This window comes from Lissotriton vulgaris, chromosome 9, assembly GCF_964263255.1.
Source record: "Lissotriton vulgaris chromosome 9, aLisVul1.2, whole genome shotgun sequence".
Taxonomy (NCBI): Eukaryota; Metazoa; Chordata; class Amphibia; order Caudata; family Salamandridae; genus Lissotriton; species Lissotriton vulgaris.
The window spans coordinates 477,950,159-477,969,227 of record NC_141697.1 but is presented as its reverse complement, the minus strand read 5'-3'; the positions used below and the strand labels follow the sequence as shown (position 1 = coordinate 477,969,227).

The window sequence follows — 19,069 nt, the reverse complement described above, 5'->3', positions numbered from 1 at the left end:
CTAGACATAGGTTCTTGCAACGCACAGCAACCAGGATTTAGGGAAATTAATTCAGTGGGTTTAACTTAGTCCCTGTATCGGAACCTCTCTCCATCTTGGTTGGCCTAAATTTGCGTCTTTGTCGTGATCTAGCGCGACCAGATAATCAGAGTCGGCGCATTGTGCTCCTAGGCCTTATTTTTCTTAAAACTTTGACATTTAATAGCTCCAATTCCACTGATTGGATTATTGTCATTTTGGCCTCAAATTACTTATTAAAATGTACTCTAGTTTTCAAAACTATTGAGGGTTTTATCTTGTGTTGTATTTTCACATTACTACTGTTTGAAGTGCTGCATAAATACTTGCCCTTGCCTATAACGGGAGAATTCAGCACAGGTTAGTTTGGGATTTGCATGTGTTTCACCCTGACAGAGATTGTGGTTTCTGCTTGAGTAGGGTTTCACCCCCCTCAACCAGTAACCACAGTAACTCAATTTTAAACAAAATCATTTAATATTTTTACACTCAAAACAATGAACACAGGAATGTAAGATAAAGAAGGACACTTGAAAAGGCTGTTCTGGAACTACGCTGTGTCCAACTTTGTCAAATAGTATAATGTTTTGCTGTCAATTGACAGGAAAACTGAATGAGAATGTCCTGGCAGCACCAACATGTCAAAGCATGCCTGGAAAATATATTGTTTATGATTTTTGTTGTATCAAACCTTTCTAAATTTGCTAAGATTACATCCTCTGATGGGTAGCCAACACACAATTTACTTTTCTTTTCCTTTTTACTAGAATTATTTTTTCACCATTTATTATTGTCTTCTCTAACCAAGACCAATGGCATTTTTAGGTTTCCTCTGTCACATTGATTGCTCCTTCTGGCGAACAGTCTTCTGTTGCACCCAGCAATTTCCCCTCATTTAATCCTGCAACTGATGACATTATCCTAAACAAAATGAATTATATTTCTTTTTGATCACTGCCCCTTGAAGGTGGCAAATAGTCCTACTCCTTCTATCATTCTTGCACTCTGTAAAGTATGAAAAGTTTCTCTATCTTCTGGTGAGGTGAATAATGACTTTAAAAGGGATTTTGTTATTTCCCTAGCTAAAAAACTTAACAGCTGATCCTAAAGTTATGGCCAATTATAGACAAATGTCTTAACTAGCAACCCCAGTCAAAGTTACAGAAAGTATTGTCAATCAGCAGCTTTCTCTATTTGTGGAGACTGATAATACCCTTGATCTTCACCAATTTGGGTTTCATCCTACTTTCATTACTGAAACTGTTCTTTCCTGGGTTGGAAAAAAGATGTGTATGCTGCTAGGTGCAGGAGACCGCCTCAGTGGCCTTCTATGGGGTCTATCATACTATCTAGCCAGTATAGGTGTGAAGGACAGATCTTTCAACCTTTCTGAAAGGTTGCTCCGCTTTTCAGGACCTTACATTTTGCTGAAGAAGGGGAGCTTTATCCATTATGTTGGATAGTTTCTGTAGATAGTAGCTTAGTTTCAAAGAATAAATGTATTATTTCTAAATTCTAGGGGACTTATTTGGAGGAAGTCAGTAATGGTGATTATGCCAATAAAAGATATAATCACTGTTCACAATTCTGGTGACCTTCAAAAGTGGATATCCCATCTACAGAGACACCTACCATTATATATGGCAAAGTGCCGTGGTAACTGCCAGTTTTGGTCACATTAGAATTGTCCAGTTTAGGATAGGAGGTTCATCACTATGTCTTGCAGTGTTAAGTCCATGAAAATACACCATTAAAAATGCAACAGACTATCTACATAAAGTAAGCATAGTGTAATTACAATGATTATCCACCCTCTTGCATTTATGGACACTAGAATTGTGGGTACAGGCAGTGTTCTTCTATTTCCATGTGGGAGCTAGCAGTTGGTGGTGGCCAGTTCTCCATCTACCACTGCCATTGGTAAGTTCTTTTCTGGGGGTTTCACCACTAACGTTGGCTCTCCATTGGCAAAGACAGCAACAATGTGGAGAAATATCAGCTGTCATGACTTAGAACTGAAAACACAGAGCAATTTGTATCACCAGTGTGTCAGAGAACTTATATCTGCCATAATGGCAAAAGGAAATTGTACCGGAAGTTCTCTACATCAGCCTTTACATCTAATACATAGGTTGTTCTAGCTACCCAGAAATATTCCACCAAAATAAAAGCAAAATCTTTAAGGGGTTGCTCTTAGTGTTTGTACTGGGATATAAATAACTGAATTTCCATCCAGGTGTCTGTTTTTTCATTTATTTTAGCTCAATCTTTGCTATTGTTAAAATTAATTCTTGCAAAAGCTTTTGGGGATTTCAATGTGTATTAATATGACTTTGGGCGTAGAAAGCCTTTTCTAAATCTGTCTTGACAAAACATTTTTCACATTGGGATATTATACATTTTAATATTTTCTGGTTTTGACCGCCTTTGACCTAATATTATTTTTTGGAAAAAGACTATCTTCTTGAATACAGTCAATTTGGCAAGGAGTGAAAGTTATGGGTATACCATCAGAATCTTACCATAGTTGTGTAATTCAAAAGAGCCATATATTTAGAAGCTTTTGGTAGGCCACGAAAGATTGGCACGATCTCAAATAGCAGGCAGAGTGTTCCACTTTGTGGGACCTAAATAGGAGAAAGACATACCACCTTGGTGAGTTCGCCTCACTCTGAGAATTGTAAAAAGATTGCTATTGGATGATCGAAGAAGTCGACAGGGATAATAGGGTACCACCAGAGATCTAAGACATAACGACACTAAATTTGACAAAACCTTATGAATGTAAGACATAGCTATGAAGTGGTTGCGCTTCGCAATTGGGAAGCCAATGCAGATCCCGGAGAAGATTGGAGCCCGACTAATATTTTGGCAGGTGAAATAGTGATCTAGCCCCCCCATAGTGAACTAACTGGAGCCGTTTGAGAGAAGCCTTAGGGGCCCCAAAGTAGAGGAGTTTACTGTAGTCTAGTCTGAAAATAATTAATGCTTGAGTTACTGTATTTTTGTGCAGAGATGGGTAGAAGATAAAGGATTTTTTTTTAGCCATCTCAGAACACCAAAGCAGGTGGAGGCTACTTTGGTGATTTGGTCATTCTTTTAGAGCGTTTCATCAAGCCAGAATCCTAGGCTTTTGACTACAGAGACTGGAATTGAGGGGGACCCAAGGACACCGGGCCAAAGATGTGGACTCCAAAAATGGGGATGGTAACCTACCAACAGAACTTCAGTCTTATCCCCATACAATTTAAGGGAGTTGGTATTCATCCACGCCACCACTTTCTTGAGACAAAAATTCAGGTCTGCAATTCTCCTTTAGTGATAGGGAGACGATGGTCTGAGTGTCATTTGCACATGAAAAACATGAAAGACCGCAACTTTTCACAAAATTTGCTAATGGTCGAAAATAAATGGCAATTATGGTCGGGCCCTAAACCTAAAACATGAAAAGGAATTAAAATGTTAGCAGTCAGAATGCCAGATATTCAATTGATCAAAGAATTCTCCTGAGTTTAATAGTAATGTTGTAACTGTATTCCAGTTGGTGCTTAATATTAAACTGGTGTTTATGTGGTGAGCATCAGCAATCATTTTCAGGGATTGGAATTCATATTTTTTTATCATTGGCCTTTGACCAAGACCATGAGAGGGAAATTCAGAAGTTGGAGAGTAAGGGTGGAGAAGAAAGATAAAAAAGCAATGACAAAGGGAGAAAGCATGAATGAAAATAATAGGAAGATAGATAGATAAATAGATAGATGGATAGATAGATAGATAGAAAGATAGGTAGATAGATAGATAGATAGATAGATGGATAGATAGATAGATAGATAGATAGATAGATAGATAGATAGATAGATAGATAGATAGATAGATAGATAGATAGATAGATAGATAGACAGACAGACAGACAGACAGACAGACAGACAGACAGACAGACAGACAGACAGACAGACAGACGGATGCTCCAACATTTCTATTAAAATAGAAAGAGCACTGTCACTCAAATGATGCATTGGAAGTGTCTGTATTTGACCACAAAACAGCCGAGTTGATGCACTTCATCTCAATACATAGTTTTCCAAAAAAAAGCACTACATACAGCTGAAATAAAATGCGATAACATTTCCTAAAAAACATTGCAGTGCCACTAGCGTCATGCCTAGGTTACCGCTTATAGTCTAATTGGAGGATCCATCACTAACACAATAATACAAATGCCTGTGGAATGAGCGATTGGTACCAATAACTAATCAGCGTTACATTACAGGCAGAGAATAAGCCATTTCCTCAAAACAATTCCTGGGAAAGCCACAACACCCAATCCTACTACTGAAGCAGAAGATCACCTACTCACATAGTGAGTATCCTCATCACTCAGCTGCACCTACAACGACAAAACTGCAGAAAAATGAGTTCAGGGAGCTTTGCTCACAAGATATGGTGTTTGCTGTGCAATGTTCCTAAAGTTGGGTGAATTGCTGTAGCAAAAACTGCTTAATTTCTTGCTATAGGCTGTATGCTGTCGAAACGCTGGTACTTCAAGATCGTAACGTATCTTTTTTTAAACAAGATAAAAATAGATTCTTGTGACTGTTTGAGAGTCACACAATGTCATGATTGTTTCTTAGAGGAATAAAAATTGAACCAGGGGGCATATTACCAACATATAGCAATATTTATCGCTAACGATGCTTAGCAAAGAATTTTTTAATGCTAAGCATCGCTGGAAATTATCGCAGAGATAACTTGCTATTAGCAAGGTTTATCTCAGAAGTGATAAAAATCCTCGCGCTAACTGCCAATGGAAAACCAACGATAATCTCTCGAAGTTTGGCGTTAGCTTGATAATAGGGGCTCACAAACTTAGCCATGATATCCACCTTCCATAGGATATCATGGCTAAGTCAGGAAAATACCAGGTGGAAAACAGGGTTTGCGAAATCCTTGATAATAGGAGAAATGTCGCTTAACAACATTTCTCCTATTATTTTTCTCTGGAACGCCCCCTTTGCATCTCATTAGAGATGCAAGGGGAAGCGTAGAGAAAAAGGGTGCTAACATTCGAATTTGCGTGTTAGCACCCTGTTGCTGATAGGGAGATAATTTTATCTCCGCTTTCTTGGCTTTTAAAGCCAAAAAAGCGGAGATAAATCCCTTGATGATATGCCCCCATATTTTTAAATCAGTTGCATTTATTGTTGATAGGCGCATAGTTTGACGCAGTGTGAAAAATAAACCACAAAGCAGCAGGTTAAGGTGTTTACCTTAGGCAAATTCAATGCATTTAACCGCCTTGTTCCACCTGGCAGGTGGGTTTTAAACCCTAGTGACATTTTTGTTTGTTGCGGTATGTCCTTCATTTAGCTCTATCATTTCCACCTTACGTCCACTTCATATCACTGCGAGAGGCAGAAACACATAAATGTATAGCGCAGTTCAGAAAATATAGAAAATCACAGAGTGCATTGTGCATCAAACTGGGTAAACAGGCAAGGTGAGTGGGAGGACAATAACTCTGGAATATTTAGTTGCAATTTGTGTTTACTAATATTCACATATAATGAGGGTGAAAAATAAAACTCAAAAACCAAGTAGAGAGTTCATTTTTCCCTTTTTTGAGTCTCCTGGGAACCCTACCCTTTTAGTTTCCTGCTTGTACTGCTCTTATAATGTATGTAATTTGCTTAAAAATAGCCAGGTTCGACGATTGTTGATTCTAAGGAGGTGATTCAAGGCAGACTGCCTCAGAGGGCCTGAATAAAAAGTTTGAAGATTTTGTGTGGACCTGCGTATGTATTCGCTGCTTACATTGAGAACGTTCACTCTTTTTATACTTCACATAATATGGTTGCATTTATGGTATTCTATGCTGTGTGGCATTCTATATTTCACGAGTCTCTCTTTATTGAAATATATCTCTTTAAAAAAAATTACTTTTGGTCTATGTGGAGATACTTAGTTAGCAACTTTTAATTCACATACGCTTTATTATCTAAAAAAGATCAACCTTGGGAATAATCATTTGTTTCACGATATCAGAGGAGTCGACATCATGTGTCAGACACCGTGATGACGCGGGAAGTGAAGCCATGTGACATAACCTTAGTGACGTGTCACAGGAAGTGATTTCACCTGACCTTTGACAAAGCATCTAGTGAAGGTTTCTTTATTACACGCACATTTACTTAAGACATATTTTAAGGGATTGCTGAAAGAGGATGTATTTGAGGTGGAAGATGGTTGCTTCATGGAGGCCCCGTGGTAGAAATAGCTATGAAAGGACCGAATGGCCAGGTGGCCTCTGTCCTCCAAAGATCCAACTTTCGCTTTTTTAGCTAGGATGTGTTCTTTCTTGTAGCTGTACTTCTTTACTGCTCCCACTGATTATTTTTCTGGAGTTGAAGCTCTATCAATTATTTTTTATACAGATTACTATTATTTTCATTGGTCTTTACCGATTCCCTCCCAGTTCCAGGGCAGCAGCCTGAATCCTTGGAGTGGCTGTAGCGGGAGTTTGATGGGGGATTTAAGCACAGTGCCTGTTGTCTGCCTGAAGGTGTTGGACGCTGGCTACTGCATGTCCTATGGTCATAGGAAGAGTTGGGATGAAGATTAGCCACAAAATCAAGCACTTAAAGCAGATGCTGCAACCTAGGGGTGTGAATGGAAAACCATGGAGAACTGAACGCACTCCAGAGGAACAAGTGTTGTTAGAGGACCAGCAAAGTTTTCCCTGTTGAACTTGTGAGGAGGAAGAGCAAAGCAGTTTTTATTACCATAGTATCTAGTGGAGTTATTGACAGATGTTATTGCCCAAGAAGACGGGACTCTGGCCTGCCTTAATATTGCATAAGCCAGTGACCATTATTCAGCTAGTCAGCCCTCATGTCATGCGTCTACGTCATGTCAGCAACAAACAGGGAGTAACTGCACCTATGGAATAGCTGCCAATGCACACGAAAAGGCTCAAGATGAGAATGGTGGTGCTTGCAAAGAACTTATGGAGAGAGCCTCAAGCCGAGGGGTAGAGGGTGCAGCTATGGACAGGTTGGCGGGATTCAGGGGTACCTGATATGCTACCAAGCTGGTTCTTTCGCGTGTGCGCTCTGCATCTTCATCTCTGGCTCCTAAAGATCTTCACTGGTTGCCCATACACCAGCGGATTTGCTTTAAGGCTTCCTGTATTGTCTTTAGAGAACTTCACGGATTGGGACCCATTGCTCTTCAGAACAAATTTAGATGGTATTCAGCAGCTAGGCCTTTGCGCTCTTCTTCCGCTTTTTTGGTTGGGGTACTTCGTATCCGGAGGTCACGGATGGGCGGTTGCTCCTTCAGCTTCACTGCCACTAAAATATGGAATGCTCTTCCACTTTTCTTAAGGAAGCTGATGAAGCTGACCCATTTTAAAAAGGGTTTGAAGTCTCATCTCTTTCCTAGAGATGTCTGATCCTCCCCTGCTTGTGTTGTGATTTTGGAGTCAAAGCGCCAGGATACCCTTTGGGTGACAGCATGCGCTATATAAGTTTACTATTCATACATACATACATACTAATGGAGGGCCCCTGGGAAATATTATCTGCCATTGCAAGAGCCAATACATTCTAAAATCAATTAATCCCAACTACTCCTCTGACGTGTGAGAGCTTGCACTGTAGGGGCCTTGTGGAGGCATTGACTGAGCACAAAACCATATGACAATGTGCGGATAATGGTGTGGCAAATGTTTCAGCAGGGCACAATGGCATCTTTAAGGGAATGAAAATGATACTATTGTGTGGTCCCAGTTTTGACAAACACAAATAAATTCCTAGGCATATGGAACTCCGAAGTTGAGAATATCCCCGCCCACACATATACGCACACACATACAAGCATGTTCCCCAGAAATCCAGGCACTAGTGTGCTAACATATTTCCCCCTAGACAAAAAATAGGTAAAACCCTTTGTTGTATCAGGCCCCGATTTACAACAAACCATAATACCCATATTCCAAGTTTCACAAGCTTAAAATGTCAAAACATACACTTTGGCACGAGTTATCACATTTCATAGAGGAAGGAAGTGGTAAGAACCAAGGGTGTGTGGTTGAATGTAGCAAGGCAAAGAGACCCCTCCCCCCCCCCAGCTGTAACAGATTAGAAATTCCTCTGCATCCCATTGAAGATGTTAAAGTCTTTTAATAAAGACACTTGACAAGGAGCCCCTTCCCATCTGGATGGAGTGCACCACACTAGGACGTCAGTTGGTCTACATTCAGTGCAGGCCCTTTATAACCCCCAAGTAAATGATATGGATCTTCAAGATGATTGTCCACTGCCTTGTTGTTCATTGTGGTTTCTAGTTTACAACCAGAGTTACAGTCAAGCTTGCACATCTTGAAAGTGAGGTATGGGACATATTGGAAGCTGTAAAACATAGAACGCAAACTGCATCCCATGAATGAGGCGCAACAAGGCCAAGCATAGTGTGCGTCTACTTGGGTGTTTTTTCGAGAATGAAGCTTGGCAGTTTGGACTGGACTATTCCTATTGGAGCAGGAATAAGTATGATTTGCATATGTCTTGTCACTCTCTGGATTGGCATTGTGGGCAGACAAATGAAGGACTGCAGTGTAGCTTAGAGCAATTGCCTAAGGGAATAACTTTCACATTCTGCCAACCAATTTTGAGGTTCACCTATGCAATCTAGCAAGCACAAGTCTTACAAAAGGCTAACCATGTAAGTAAAGATTAAGTCAGGTAGAGGATAAACAACCTTTTATTTACACTCAAGCGGTGATTGATTGCTCATTTAAAAAATAAAGACTTGCAGAATCATTTACATGGAACACTTTTAGACACTTGGGGAGGGAGCCAAGGGGCAAGATCCTAGTGGTTTTGGTGGAGGTTTTTAAAACAGTGTTCGAAATGGCCCTTTTTGCAGGGTTATCCCCAAACTTTTTTTGCTTCTTCCTCCTTTGTTTTTCCGGACCTGTGGTTGTTGGCTATAGGACTCTGGGCACTTTACCACTGCTGATCAGTGCTAAAGTGCATGTGCTCTCTGTGTAAATTGTTATTGTGATTGGTTAAACATGATTGGCTTATTTGTTTTACCAGTAGGTCCCTAGTAAAGTGCACTCAGTATGCCAGGGCTGGTGATTCAAATATTACTAGTGGGCCTGCAGCACTGATTGTGCCACCCACAGGAGTAGCCCTAAAATGGTGTCTCAGGACTGCCACTGCAGTGCCTGTGCGTAGTTTGTTAACTGTCATGGTGTCCTGGCCAGTGCACACACTTGCCAGGCCTGACCCTTCCCATGTCTTACACATTGGACACCCCTATGGTAGCCCCAAGGTACCACCCCCCCCCTGGGCAGGGTACAGTGTATGTGAAAGGTAGGACATGTACTAGTGTGGGTAACATGTCCTGATAGTGAAATACTGCCAATTTCGTTTTTCACTATTGAAAGGCTATCTTGCCCATGGGACAGAAAGGGGAATGCTGTGTAACATGTTTACCTGCATATCTTCCCATAGCAGCAAGACAGAAATTTGGAATCGTGTATCCCTGAACTCAGAATTTAGTAACACATCTTTTAGGGAGGATGGTATTTAAATTCCGAGTTTAGAAATAACACTTTTAGAAAGTAGATATTTTCTTGTTCAACCTTTCTGTGTGCCTCTGCCTGTTTGTGAATTGACTGTCTGGTTTGTGAGTGACAGGGGCTGGGGTGGCTCCAGGAGGCTTGGTGAGTCAGCACTAGGCTGAATAGACCTATCTGCATGTAGAGTGGTGGGAGGAGTAGCACCTGGGTCTGAATAGGGCTGTGCCTGCCTTCCACCATGCTGGCTCAACCTCCTGCCGTACGTCTGATGGCCCTGGCCCACACTCACCAAGGAAGACCCAGAACTGGTTTGGTCCGGGTCCAGGACTCCCCCCTACGAAGAACAAAGACTTTTGGGGTATAAATATCTGAGCTGAAACCCCTAAACTTTAGACTAGGAAACTTTGTAATCAAGAAGGAATTCCTGCCAAAGAAGAACAGCTGAAGAAAACTGAGGAAAAGTGCTGCTATTGCTGTGTGTCTGGAGGCTGACCTGCAGTTGCTGTTGTTGCTGAGGAAGAGGCCTAAGGGACTTTCTGCTGTGTTCTGTGTCCCCCTTGCTTGAAGAGGAGCTTTGCTGTGTGCTGTGTCCCCTCTGAAGTGTAACTGTCTCCAAGGTCCCGAAGAAGAGCTGGCCTCCCGTTGCAAACTCAGGGATACAAAGGTTTCTGGGTAAACCATCTGGTCGGTGCTGTGTGCTTGTCTCCGCACATAGACTGTGGCCTCGTGAACTCTGCACTGCCTGCCTGTGCTTTACTAACTCGGTGTGCTTGTCGTCACACAGCAGATGCTCATCGCCAGGTCTGCCTTGCCTCAAGCGTGAATCCTCTGAGGGATCGTCACGGCGTCCGAGAGTGCCTGTCAGTGCACTACCCGAGACCTGCAAAAGGGACCGAAATCACCGCTGCCGGCCTCGTACAAGGAGGGAGAAGAGAAACCGAGTTGAAACCCCCGGCCGCGAGTTGTCACCTAGCAACCAGGGGCTTCTCCAAGTGAAGCGTTGCCGGCAAAAAAGGATCTCCCAGCGGGACATCTGGCGTCTCCAGTCGGGGAGATATTTGCGAGGAGAGCTCCTCCCTGCGAGTCGCCAGTGTGGACTACAGCGTCAACATCGTAACCCCAGGTAACGGTTCCCATCAGCTATTTGAACCGGCGCCCAAGGCTGTTGCTGGGGGGAGCACTACAGGCGGGCCGTGCCTTGCTGACTTGGGAGCTGTGTCGGCTGGCTTGTGCTCGCACAACTGTTGGCGTGTGGTAGCCTGGCCAGCTTGAAGGGGCATTGTTGATACACACAATCTACAAAGGCAGCATTCTTTGCTATGAGTGCAGCGGGGGCATTGTTGGTAAACAAGCAACATTGAAGGACAGCGTTCTTTGCTACAAGTGCAGCATTTTCTTTGCTATGAGTGTAGCGGGATAATTGTTGGTAGAAACACAACATTGAAGGCAGCATTTTAGCCAGAACACCATTATTAGTCCAACCCGATCATAGGATGAGCGAGGCCCCGCGTACAAGGTACAAGTGCCCATTGTTGAGAGGAGCACATTTTTACAGTGACTTTCCACTCATTGGAAGACAGAGTTTACTGCCATACTGACTCTACAAGTTCCTTCATTTTTACAAGTACAGTTATTTTTACAAGAGCATTCCAAAGAACACTTCTTGAAGAATTGAAGAAAGGATTAATTATGTATGTGGGTCTTATGTCGTTTTGATTTGGCCTAATCAAATAAAGAGATTTATATTTTTATAAATAACTTGTGTGGCGACAAGTTGTGGTGTTTCCCTTTATTTCTGTGGGTGTTAGTACAAATACTTTACACATTGCCTTGGGGATACGCCTGTCTGCTCGTGCCAAGCAACCTAGGGGGTGAGCAGGGGTTATCAACAGTGTGTATCCCCCATAGCCTGACTAGAAGCATGGGTCCCTATTTGGACAAAGGTACCTACCTATGCCAACTAGAGACCCCCAGTTCTAACAAGCAGGCTTTGCCTACAGGCTGGGAATGTTGAAAAGAAGATTCATAGAGCACATTGATATCCTTGTAAGTCATCTATTCAAGATCTACAGTCAAGACTCATTTTGATTTGCTTTAATAACTTTCCTTCATGGGAATATCTTTTTTTGCTACTGTTAAAAATATAGTCTTAGTGACTGATTACGATGTCGGTCTGATAAGCGTCTTTCAGAGCAGAATTGTACAGCTCTAGGGACACAGTTCCTGAGTGAGTGATTACGATGACCGTTTGGGACAGCTGTTCCAAATCGGTCTGGCCGACATGAAACTGCTGTCGGAATCTGACTTTGGGGGCCCGTAGCAAGCCCCCTTCACACCATGAAGTCTCCGGTTGGGACCCAGGGGGTACCCAAGGGACCCCCCTGTTAAACCATGCACAGTGTGGCAGACACCATGGGGTACCCGCCACAGAGTGCAAGGTTTTCCCCAACCACCCCTTTTTTCAAGGGCAGCCTGTGTTCTCGTTCGGGGCACAGGCTTCCATTGAAGTCAATGCGAGTCCGACCAAACGATGTCGGGAAGCATTGTAATAGGTCGTTCGAACTCACAGGACCCATTTAGGTCAGAAACGATTGTGAAACTGATTCGGTTGGAAGAGTTTCCGAACTACATCTAAATCGGCCCCTTAAACTTTGAGGTAGATTCTGCCAAGGGAGACTGTTGTACAAATGTATTCATTATCCAAACTTCCTAGGTGCAATAGTCTATTTACAGTATCTAGTAAAGTTAAAGGTGGTAAAAGCATGAATGGGTACGAAGTGGGCTACTGTGAAAAGAACTATGTAGCCTTTTGTGAAGGAAAAATACTTGCTTTCAAGCCTAGGACACATCCTACCTGTCCACTCAGCAGCTGCCTTGTAGCAGTTATGATATACAATTATATTAATAGGGTTTTATTTTCGAGTACCTCAAGTGGAATTTTCAAAGAGGAACTTCTCTGGCAGCCAGGTCCCTCCAGTTTTTAGACTGCAGATTTCCTACAAGAGAGGAACCATTGTCACAGCCTTGCTATCAGATTGGCTTCTGTAGTAAAAGCACAATCCTTTAGAGAGGTTCTCAGACACCAGCAATTATTGAGCCTCCCACCAGGCAGAGGGGATCAAATAGTAATTCATAATTCTGGATACCAGAAGTCCATAACATGTCGAACCAGGGGCTTCAAATGCATCCCTGCTTGGGGATAAGAAAAACATGAGTCCATTTACCTATGCCCATTTATCATGAGCCCATGTGTACTTGGGCCAGTAATTCCTGAAAGGTGACCTAGCCAGGAATAGATATTACAGATGGGATTGAAGCTTGATAGCCTGATGTGCAGTAACCACCTGTGTTTCCACAAAAAGCAGAAAAAATACTGCATTTATCTCACGGACTAATTGATCTAGCCTCCATGGACTAGCGAGTCGCCAAGGTACAGGTGAAGTAGAATACCTCATGTATGAAAAAGGCCAGCTAATAAAACCTAATAATAACAGTAATAACAATACCAACAACTTTAGTTTTTTTTATGTAGCCCATAACCCAGGGTTTATGCCATTTTACAATATACAATATCCATGTCCAAATCCACTAGTACCCCTTTAACTCTTTTAGGGTGGATTTGGTGGTATGTGGCACATTTGTTCCAAGTCTTTGAGCAAAGGAAAAAGCCACAGGCCCCCTCTTTAGACCAGATGAATCCACACTATTAACAGGTGATACATCCTTAGGCATCAAAGTACAACACACAAACGTCTGCATCAAAGAATCCCCATTGGTGACCCCAGAAAACTCCTAACTAAGTACTCTTTAGTGCTGTACTAGGGAAAAAACTTTTTCTTGCATGACATTTAAAATCTGTACTCTAAGCACTCTGTAGACCAAGTGAGGACCCCAGAATAAAGAACGTATACCTTCACTTTTTAGGTTGAAAAATAATTTCTAATCTGCTGTGCAGTCCGTCTTCTATCTGTGTTTAGTTAGTTGTGCTTTGTGAACATTTACAATATGCCATCACTTTAGAGGTGCAATGTTTTTTTAGCACGCGCTCTTTGTCTTCCAGTGGGGAAAAAAGCAAGTGCAGGTAGCATCCCATAAAAAATAATTGACTCCCTGAGTAACTCTCATTTAAACATTTTGACCTGGGCATCAGAAGTTGCAATTTATTCTGCACAACGGTTTTCACTGAGAATGGAACTGGAAATCTTTCTTTAATGTTAAGTTTTATACTTTAATTTACATTTTTGTTACTTCAGCAAGATAATAAATAAACTAGTAATACATGACGTTAGAGCTGCACCGTGTTCCTATTTTCACTGTCTGATAAAGTATTGATATAGCGAGCCTAAGTGTGTTAAAGGTATATACACAATTACACAGCATACGTGTATATGTCATGTTTCCCGTATATTGAAAAATAATCTATTTATATTGAGTTACTAATAGCACACAGTCTTTGTAACTGCAATGATTCTGCAAGACGTAAACAAGGCTCAGAGAAATGATTGATTATTACGCTATAAGTTATGTCACTGATGGTAGCAGTGTATTGCATAGTATAAAGGATTAATGTTGAGACTGATAACAGTTTGGCTAAAATTGTGTTTGCAGTTGGCCCGAAAAATACCATAGTTATCAACAAAGTAAGCAGAAGATTGGTGAACAGTTAGCTGATTTGGAAAAGGCACTCAGAGATGCTATTTCTCATACGCCAACATCTTACAAGGAAGCATTGCAGAATTGGGACGGAAGCAAGGCAAGTGTTTTTTTTTAGTAATTATATATTTTTTAAAGTATTGATATTTCAATTGAATGTTGTGTTTATTGGCCTTACCGTTATGGTACAATATCTACTATGTTATGTAGAGAAACAACCAGTTGCTGATAATTCGCTGTCATGACCCAGTTACTTTCCTGTACTCTTCATTCCTCCAAGTCTTGTTCTCCATCGTCACATTCCCGATCTTGTGTAATTTAGATCCAGAGTTTAGAAACACACGCCACTGTTGTTCCTGAAGAAAGCTTTACATGGTCACCTACACTAGGAAAGGTCTTTCTTTCCCTTTCATCCTTTCCATGAGACACTGTTTTGGACCTTCCACTATTTACAGATTAACAATATCCACATGGTCATGGACAGTAGGGGGAGATGTTTGTAAGACTGTATTGAAAAAGACCAGGAAGCACAGTAATGAAGACTAGCAGTAGTTACATTGGCAATTACCTGCTTACCAGTCTTACTCTTCACCGGTCTACACTCACCGGGTCATAGCATAGAGAAACAGTTCCCACTGCATGTCTTGAATTAAAAACACCAGAAACAAACACGCTGCACAATGGTGGCCTAACAGCGAAATTGTGACATGTTACAGAACTATATTATTAGGCCATTCTGATGCAAAATGAAGGATAGAATTTCCAACCAACACTTCTCATTTCCAATGCCATTCAAAATGATAGTTTTGTTTAAAAGTATTAATAACATTGGTGTAGGGAAAGCTACCATTCACCTGATGTACAAAATGATTGACACCTTTCTGAATCATATATGTATGTGTAACTTGTCTCAAAGAATGGGTAATACATAGTACTGAATCACCTGTGCTTGGACATGTTGACTGTGAGCTTCATATTGTGCATGTTTCTTTTTCTTTGAAGGTGATGGTTAGAAATATACATTCAGTTGAAGAAGATTTAATGAAACTACGACGCAGTACTAGAGAACTCTGTGCTATTTGTACAGAACATGATAGAGCACTTGTTCTAAAACCTCTTACCATACACTTGAATAAATGGCGCCTTTTATTTGAGACAACATACGAATGGGAAATAAGATGCGAAGAACTGAAACAAGAGTGGAAGGCTGTTAGTGAACAGGTGAGTGACACAAATGGTTAGGAATGTGTTACTTTGGATTGAGTATTTGAGCTATCGAGATTGTTAAGTAGCACGGAACAGGTACAATTCCAAGTTGTATTAAAAACCAAAGAGTAGAAGAAGCCATTTTTGGAAGATGAATATTTATTTGCTCATAATTTGTGTTGCAACTATTACGTTCATGTATTGCATATCTAGACTATTCCTCTAGGTTTCAAGGGATCTCACCTCAGTTTCACACAGGTAGGGGTTAGGGCGTAACAGAGACACTTTGGCTAACCAGCAGTGCTCAGGTATCCTCACAATTAGCGATGTACCGGGGATTAGATGCGAAAATGTATCTTTCTTTAGTACCAACATATGAAGAGGTATCGGGTGATTAGCTGCACTTTATTAATCCTGATTGATTGATTGATTGAAGAGGCATTAGAATTTCACAAAAATATTTGTGTTCCTGATTTCTGTGCATTCTCTGGAGAATAAAAGATCTTCCCATTGAGTACTTTTTCATACACTACCTTAACCTTTAGAAATGGTGAAATGGGTCCTGGCATCATAGTTATAAGTTTCAAATTCTGAAAAAAATAATTGATAAGAGGATGGGAGATATGCTGACAGTCCCACATACCTATTCGCTCACAACCTCAATGTAATTACCTGCTGTACATTAAAGCGTCTTCAGTATAAAGGTCTCAAAGACATAGATTAGGTGAAAAATCCTCTAATATTTGGGGTAAGGACACTCCACTGATGGAATTCCCCCCAACAAAACAGAAGAAATGAAGACTCAAATGTGCAGATGGATTCTCCTCCAGATATAGAAATTCCTCCAGAATTCAGAGACTTTTCACCATCGCTCAGCTGCAAGTTAGGCCCATTGCCTTTCTTCTCCCTAAACAATGAAGCAAGAAACACTAAGGGCCTTATTATGATGTCAGACACCGTTGCGGAATGGGACTGCCCGACCATAGGTTTGTGGTTCTGCCAGCAGAATTTGGATGCAACCGCCCTATGCGTGGTCGGAAACATCAGTTTTTCAATTGTAGCTTGTGCGGTACCTGGAAAAGGCCCTCAGCACAAGCTATCAATCAATCAATCAATCAATCAATCAATCAAAGCATTTATATAGCGCACTACTCACCCGGAGGGTCTCAAGGCGCTTGGGGAGGGGGGTCTGCTACTGCTCGAACAGCCAGGTCTTGAGCTGTTTCCTGAAGGCGAGGTGGTCTTGGGTCAGGCGGAGTTGGGTCGGGAGGGAGTTCCAAGTCTTGGCGGCCAGGTAGGAGAAGGACCTTCCTCCTGTGGTGGCTCTTCGGATGAGGGGGATGGCGGCGAGGGCGTGGCTGGTCGATCGAAGCTGGCGTGTGGGATTGTAGAAGTTGAGGCGGCTGTTGAGGTATCTTGGGCCTTGGTTGTGTAAGGCTTTGTGTGCGTAGGTGAGGAGACGGAAGGTGATTCTCTTGTTGAGCGGGAGCCAGTGCAGGTCTCTCAGGTGTCCGGAGATGTGGCTGTGTCAGGGAATGTCGAGGATGAGTCTTGCTGAGGCGTTCTGGATCCGCTTGAGTCTCTTCTGGAGTTTGGCAGTGGTTCCGGCGTGGAGGGAGTTGCCGTAGTCCAGTCGGCTGGTGACGAGGGCCTGGGTGACCGTCTTCCTGGTCTCAATGGGGATCCATCGGAAGATCTTACGTAGCATGCACAGGATGTTGAAGCACGACGAGGAAACGGCGTTGACTTGTCTGGTCATGGAGAGGGAGGAGTCCAGGATGAAGCCCAGGTTGCGTGCGTGGTCTGTTGGTTTGGGTGCGCTGCCCTGGGCGGGGGGCCACCAGGAGTCGTCCCAGGCGGAGGGCGAGGAGCCCAGGATGAGAACTTACGTCTTGTCTGAGTTCAGTTTCAGGCGGCTTTTCATCATCTACATGGCTACGTCTGTCATCCCTTCGTGTAGGTTGGCTCTGGCGGTGGCGGGGTCGTTGGTGAGGGAGAGGATCAGCTGGGTGTCGTCGGCGTAGGAGATGATGTTGAGGTTGTGTTGGCGTGCGATGGCCGCAAGGGGGCTCATGTAGACATTGAAGAGGGTGGGGCTGAGCGAGGAGCCTTGAGGAACGCCGCAGATGACTTTGGTGGCTTCTGATCTGAACGGTGGGAGGCGGACTCTCTGTGTCCTTCCGGCGAGGAAGGAGATGATCCATTCTAGTGCCTTCTCCTGGATTCCGACGTTGCTGAGGCGCTGTACTAGGGTGTGGTGGCAGACAGTGTCGAATGCCGCGGAGAGGTCCAGGAGGATGAGGGCCGCTGTTTCTCCGTTGTCGAGCAGGGCTCGGATGTCATCGGTGGCTGCGATGAGGGCGGTCTCGGTGCTGTGGTAAATGAAGGTTTTTAAGCATCCCTTCACCGTTTGGCAGGCACCATGAGGTGAAGGAATGTTTAGTCGACACTTTGCCCCCCAGGCCCCATTGCGGAATGCCAAGGGGAAGGGGTGCCCTGCTAGGAGCCCCCAAAGTCTCTTTCTGCCAGCATTTTCATGGCAGGCAGACCGCCATGTAAGGGTAGGTGTTAAGAAACATCATATTCCCGACGGTGAAGCCGAGGCTGGCTCTGCCGTCATTATGGGATTATGACTCCTTCTGGCACTCCAACAGGCTCTGTGAGCCCGTCGGAAGCGGAGCAGAATCCCCTGCGGGTTTCCCTCTGAATGCAAGAATTGTAATACGACGGTCAGAGGGAAACTATTGATATAGGACTGAAAGCCTCTGACTAGCTGTCGGATGGCTTTCCAACCAACATCAAAATCGGGCCCAAAGTGAGGTTAGTCTCAACCAATAAACCTAGAATCCTAATAACTTTTCAACAGCTGCCCCACTAGCTTTCACACTACAGGAGCGCAAGGTCTTATTTCTCTGAGATCCTATTGTATGTTGGCTTTAATGTTGCCTCCCGCAATTTTCCCTCATGCCTCCTAATTGTCTGTATTGACTATCTTTAAGCCACACCCAACACTGATGCTACCCGCATGTGCTTCATCTTCCAAGCAACATGTTGCAGAGACAGGCAGCGGTATGACCCAATAGATTATATATATGAGAGAGGTTGGCCACTGTTGAATGATTTCAATGCCATAAAAGCCATATATAGCTTAGAGAAAAGTGAATATATAAAGCTAGTGCTATTTGTCTACAGAACACTGTTGCTAACCATGCTTGGCCCCTTCTATGGTTAAACTTGATTTAAGTATGTTTTATTTTCAATATCCTTTTGATTTGATTCATGTAGATCAGAGATGGATATGTCACATACATGTTACGTATGCTTGTTTGTGCACTGTAACTTATATTTTAATCGGTCAATAAAATCAACAAAATAGTACCTACGTTTTAATGCTTATTTTCATTTTGGTGACATAATTTCCTGTTTACATGCATCACTGCAAACGTGTGATCATTTTTTAAGTGTGATTCCCTTCTATATATATATCTCCTTCTCGGAGATAGAGGTACATTTGTGTTGGGGCTTCTGTGTGGGACAGAGGTGGAAGGAGGAGGATATCGGAGGAAGGAGAGGGAAAGAGAAGATTAGTTTTTTTTCGAGGGGGGA

The 19,069-nt window shown here is 42.7% G+C and overlaps 1 protein-coding gene across 1 annotated transcript in view; it reads left to right on the top strand.

Annotated features, from left to right (window-relative positions):
• The window catches only part of SYNE2 (spectrin repeat containing nuclear envelope protein 2), a 1,750,628-nt gene that overhangs the window by 923,195 nt on the left and 808,364 nt on the right, over positions 1-19,069 (top strand). Inside the window, exons 90-91 of the mRNA XM_086937933.1 lie at positions 14,213-14,357; positions 15,260-15,478. Coding sequence (XP_086794059.1) covers positions 14,213-14,357; positions 15,260-15,478 — 364 coding nt within the window. The remainder of the gene's footprint in view (positions 1-14,212; positions 14,358-15,259; positions 15,479-19,069) is intronic.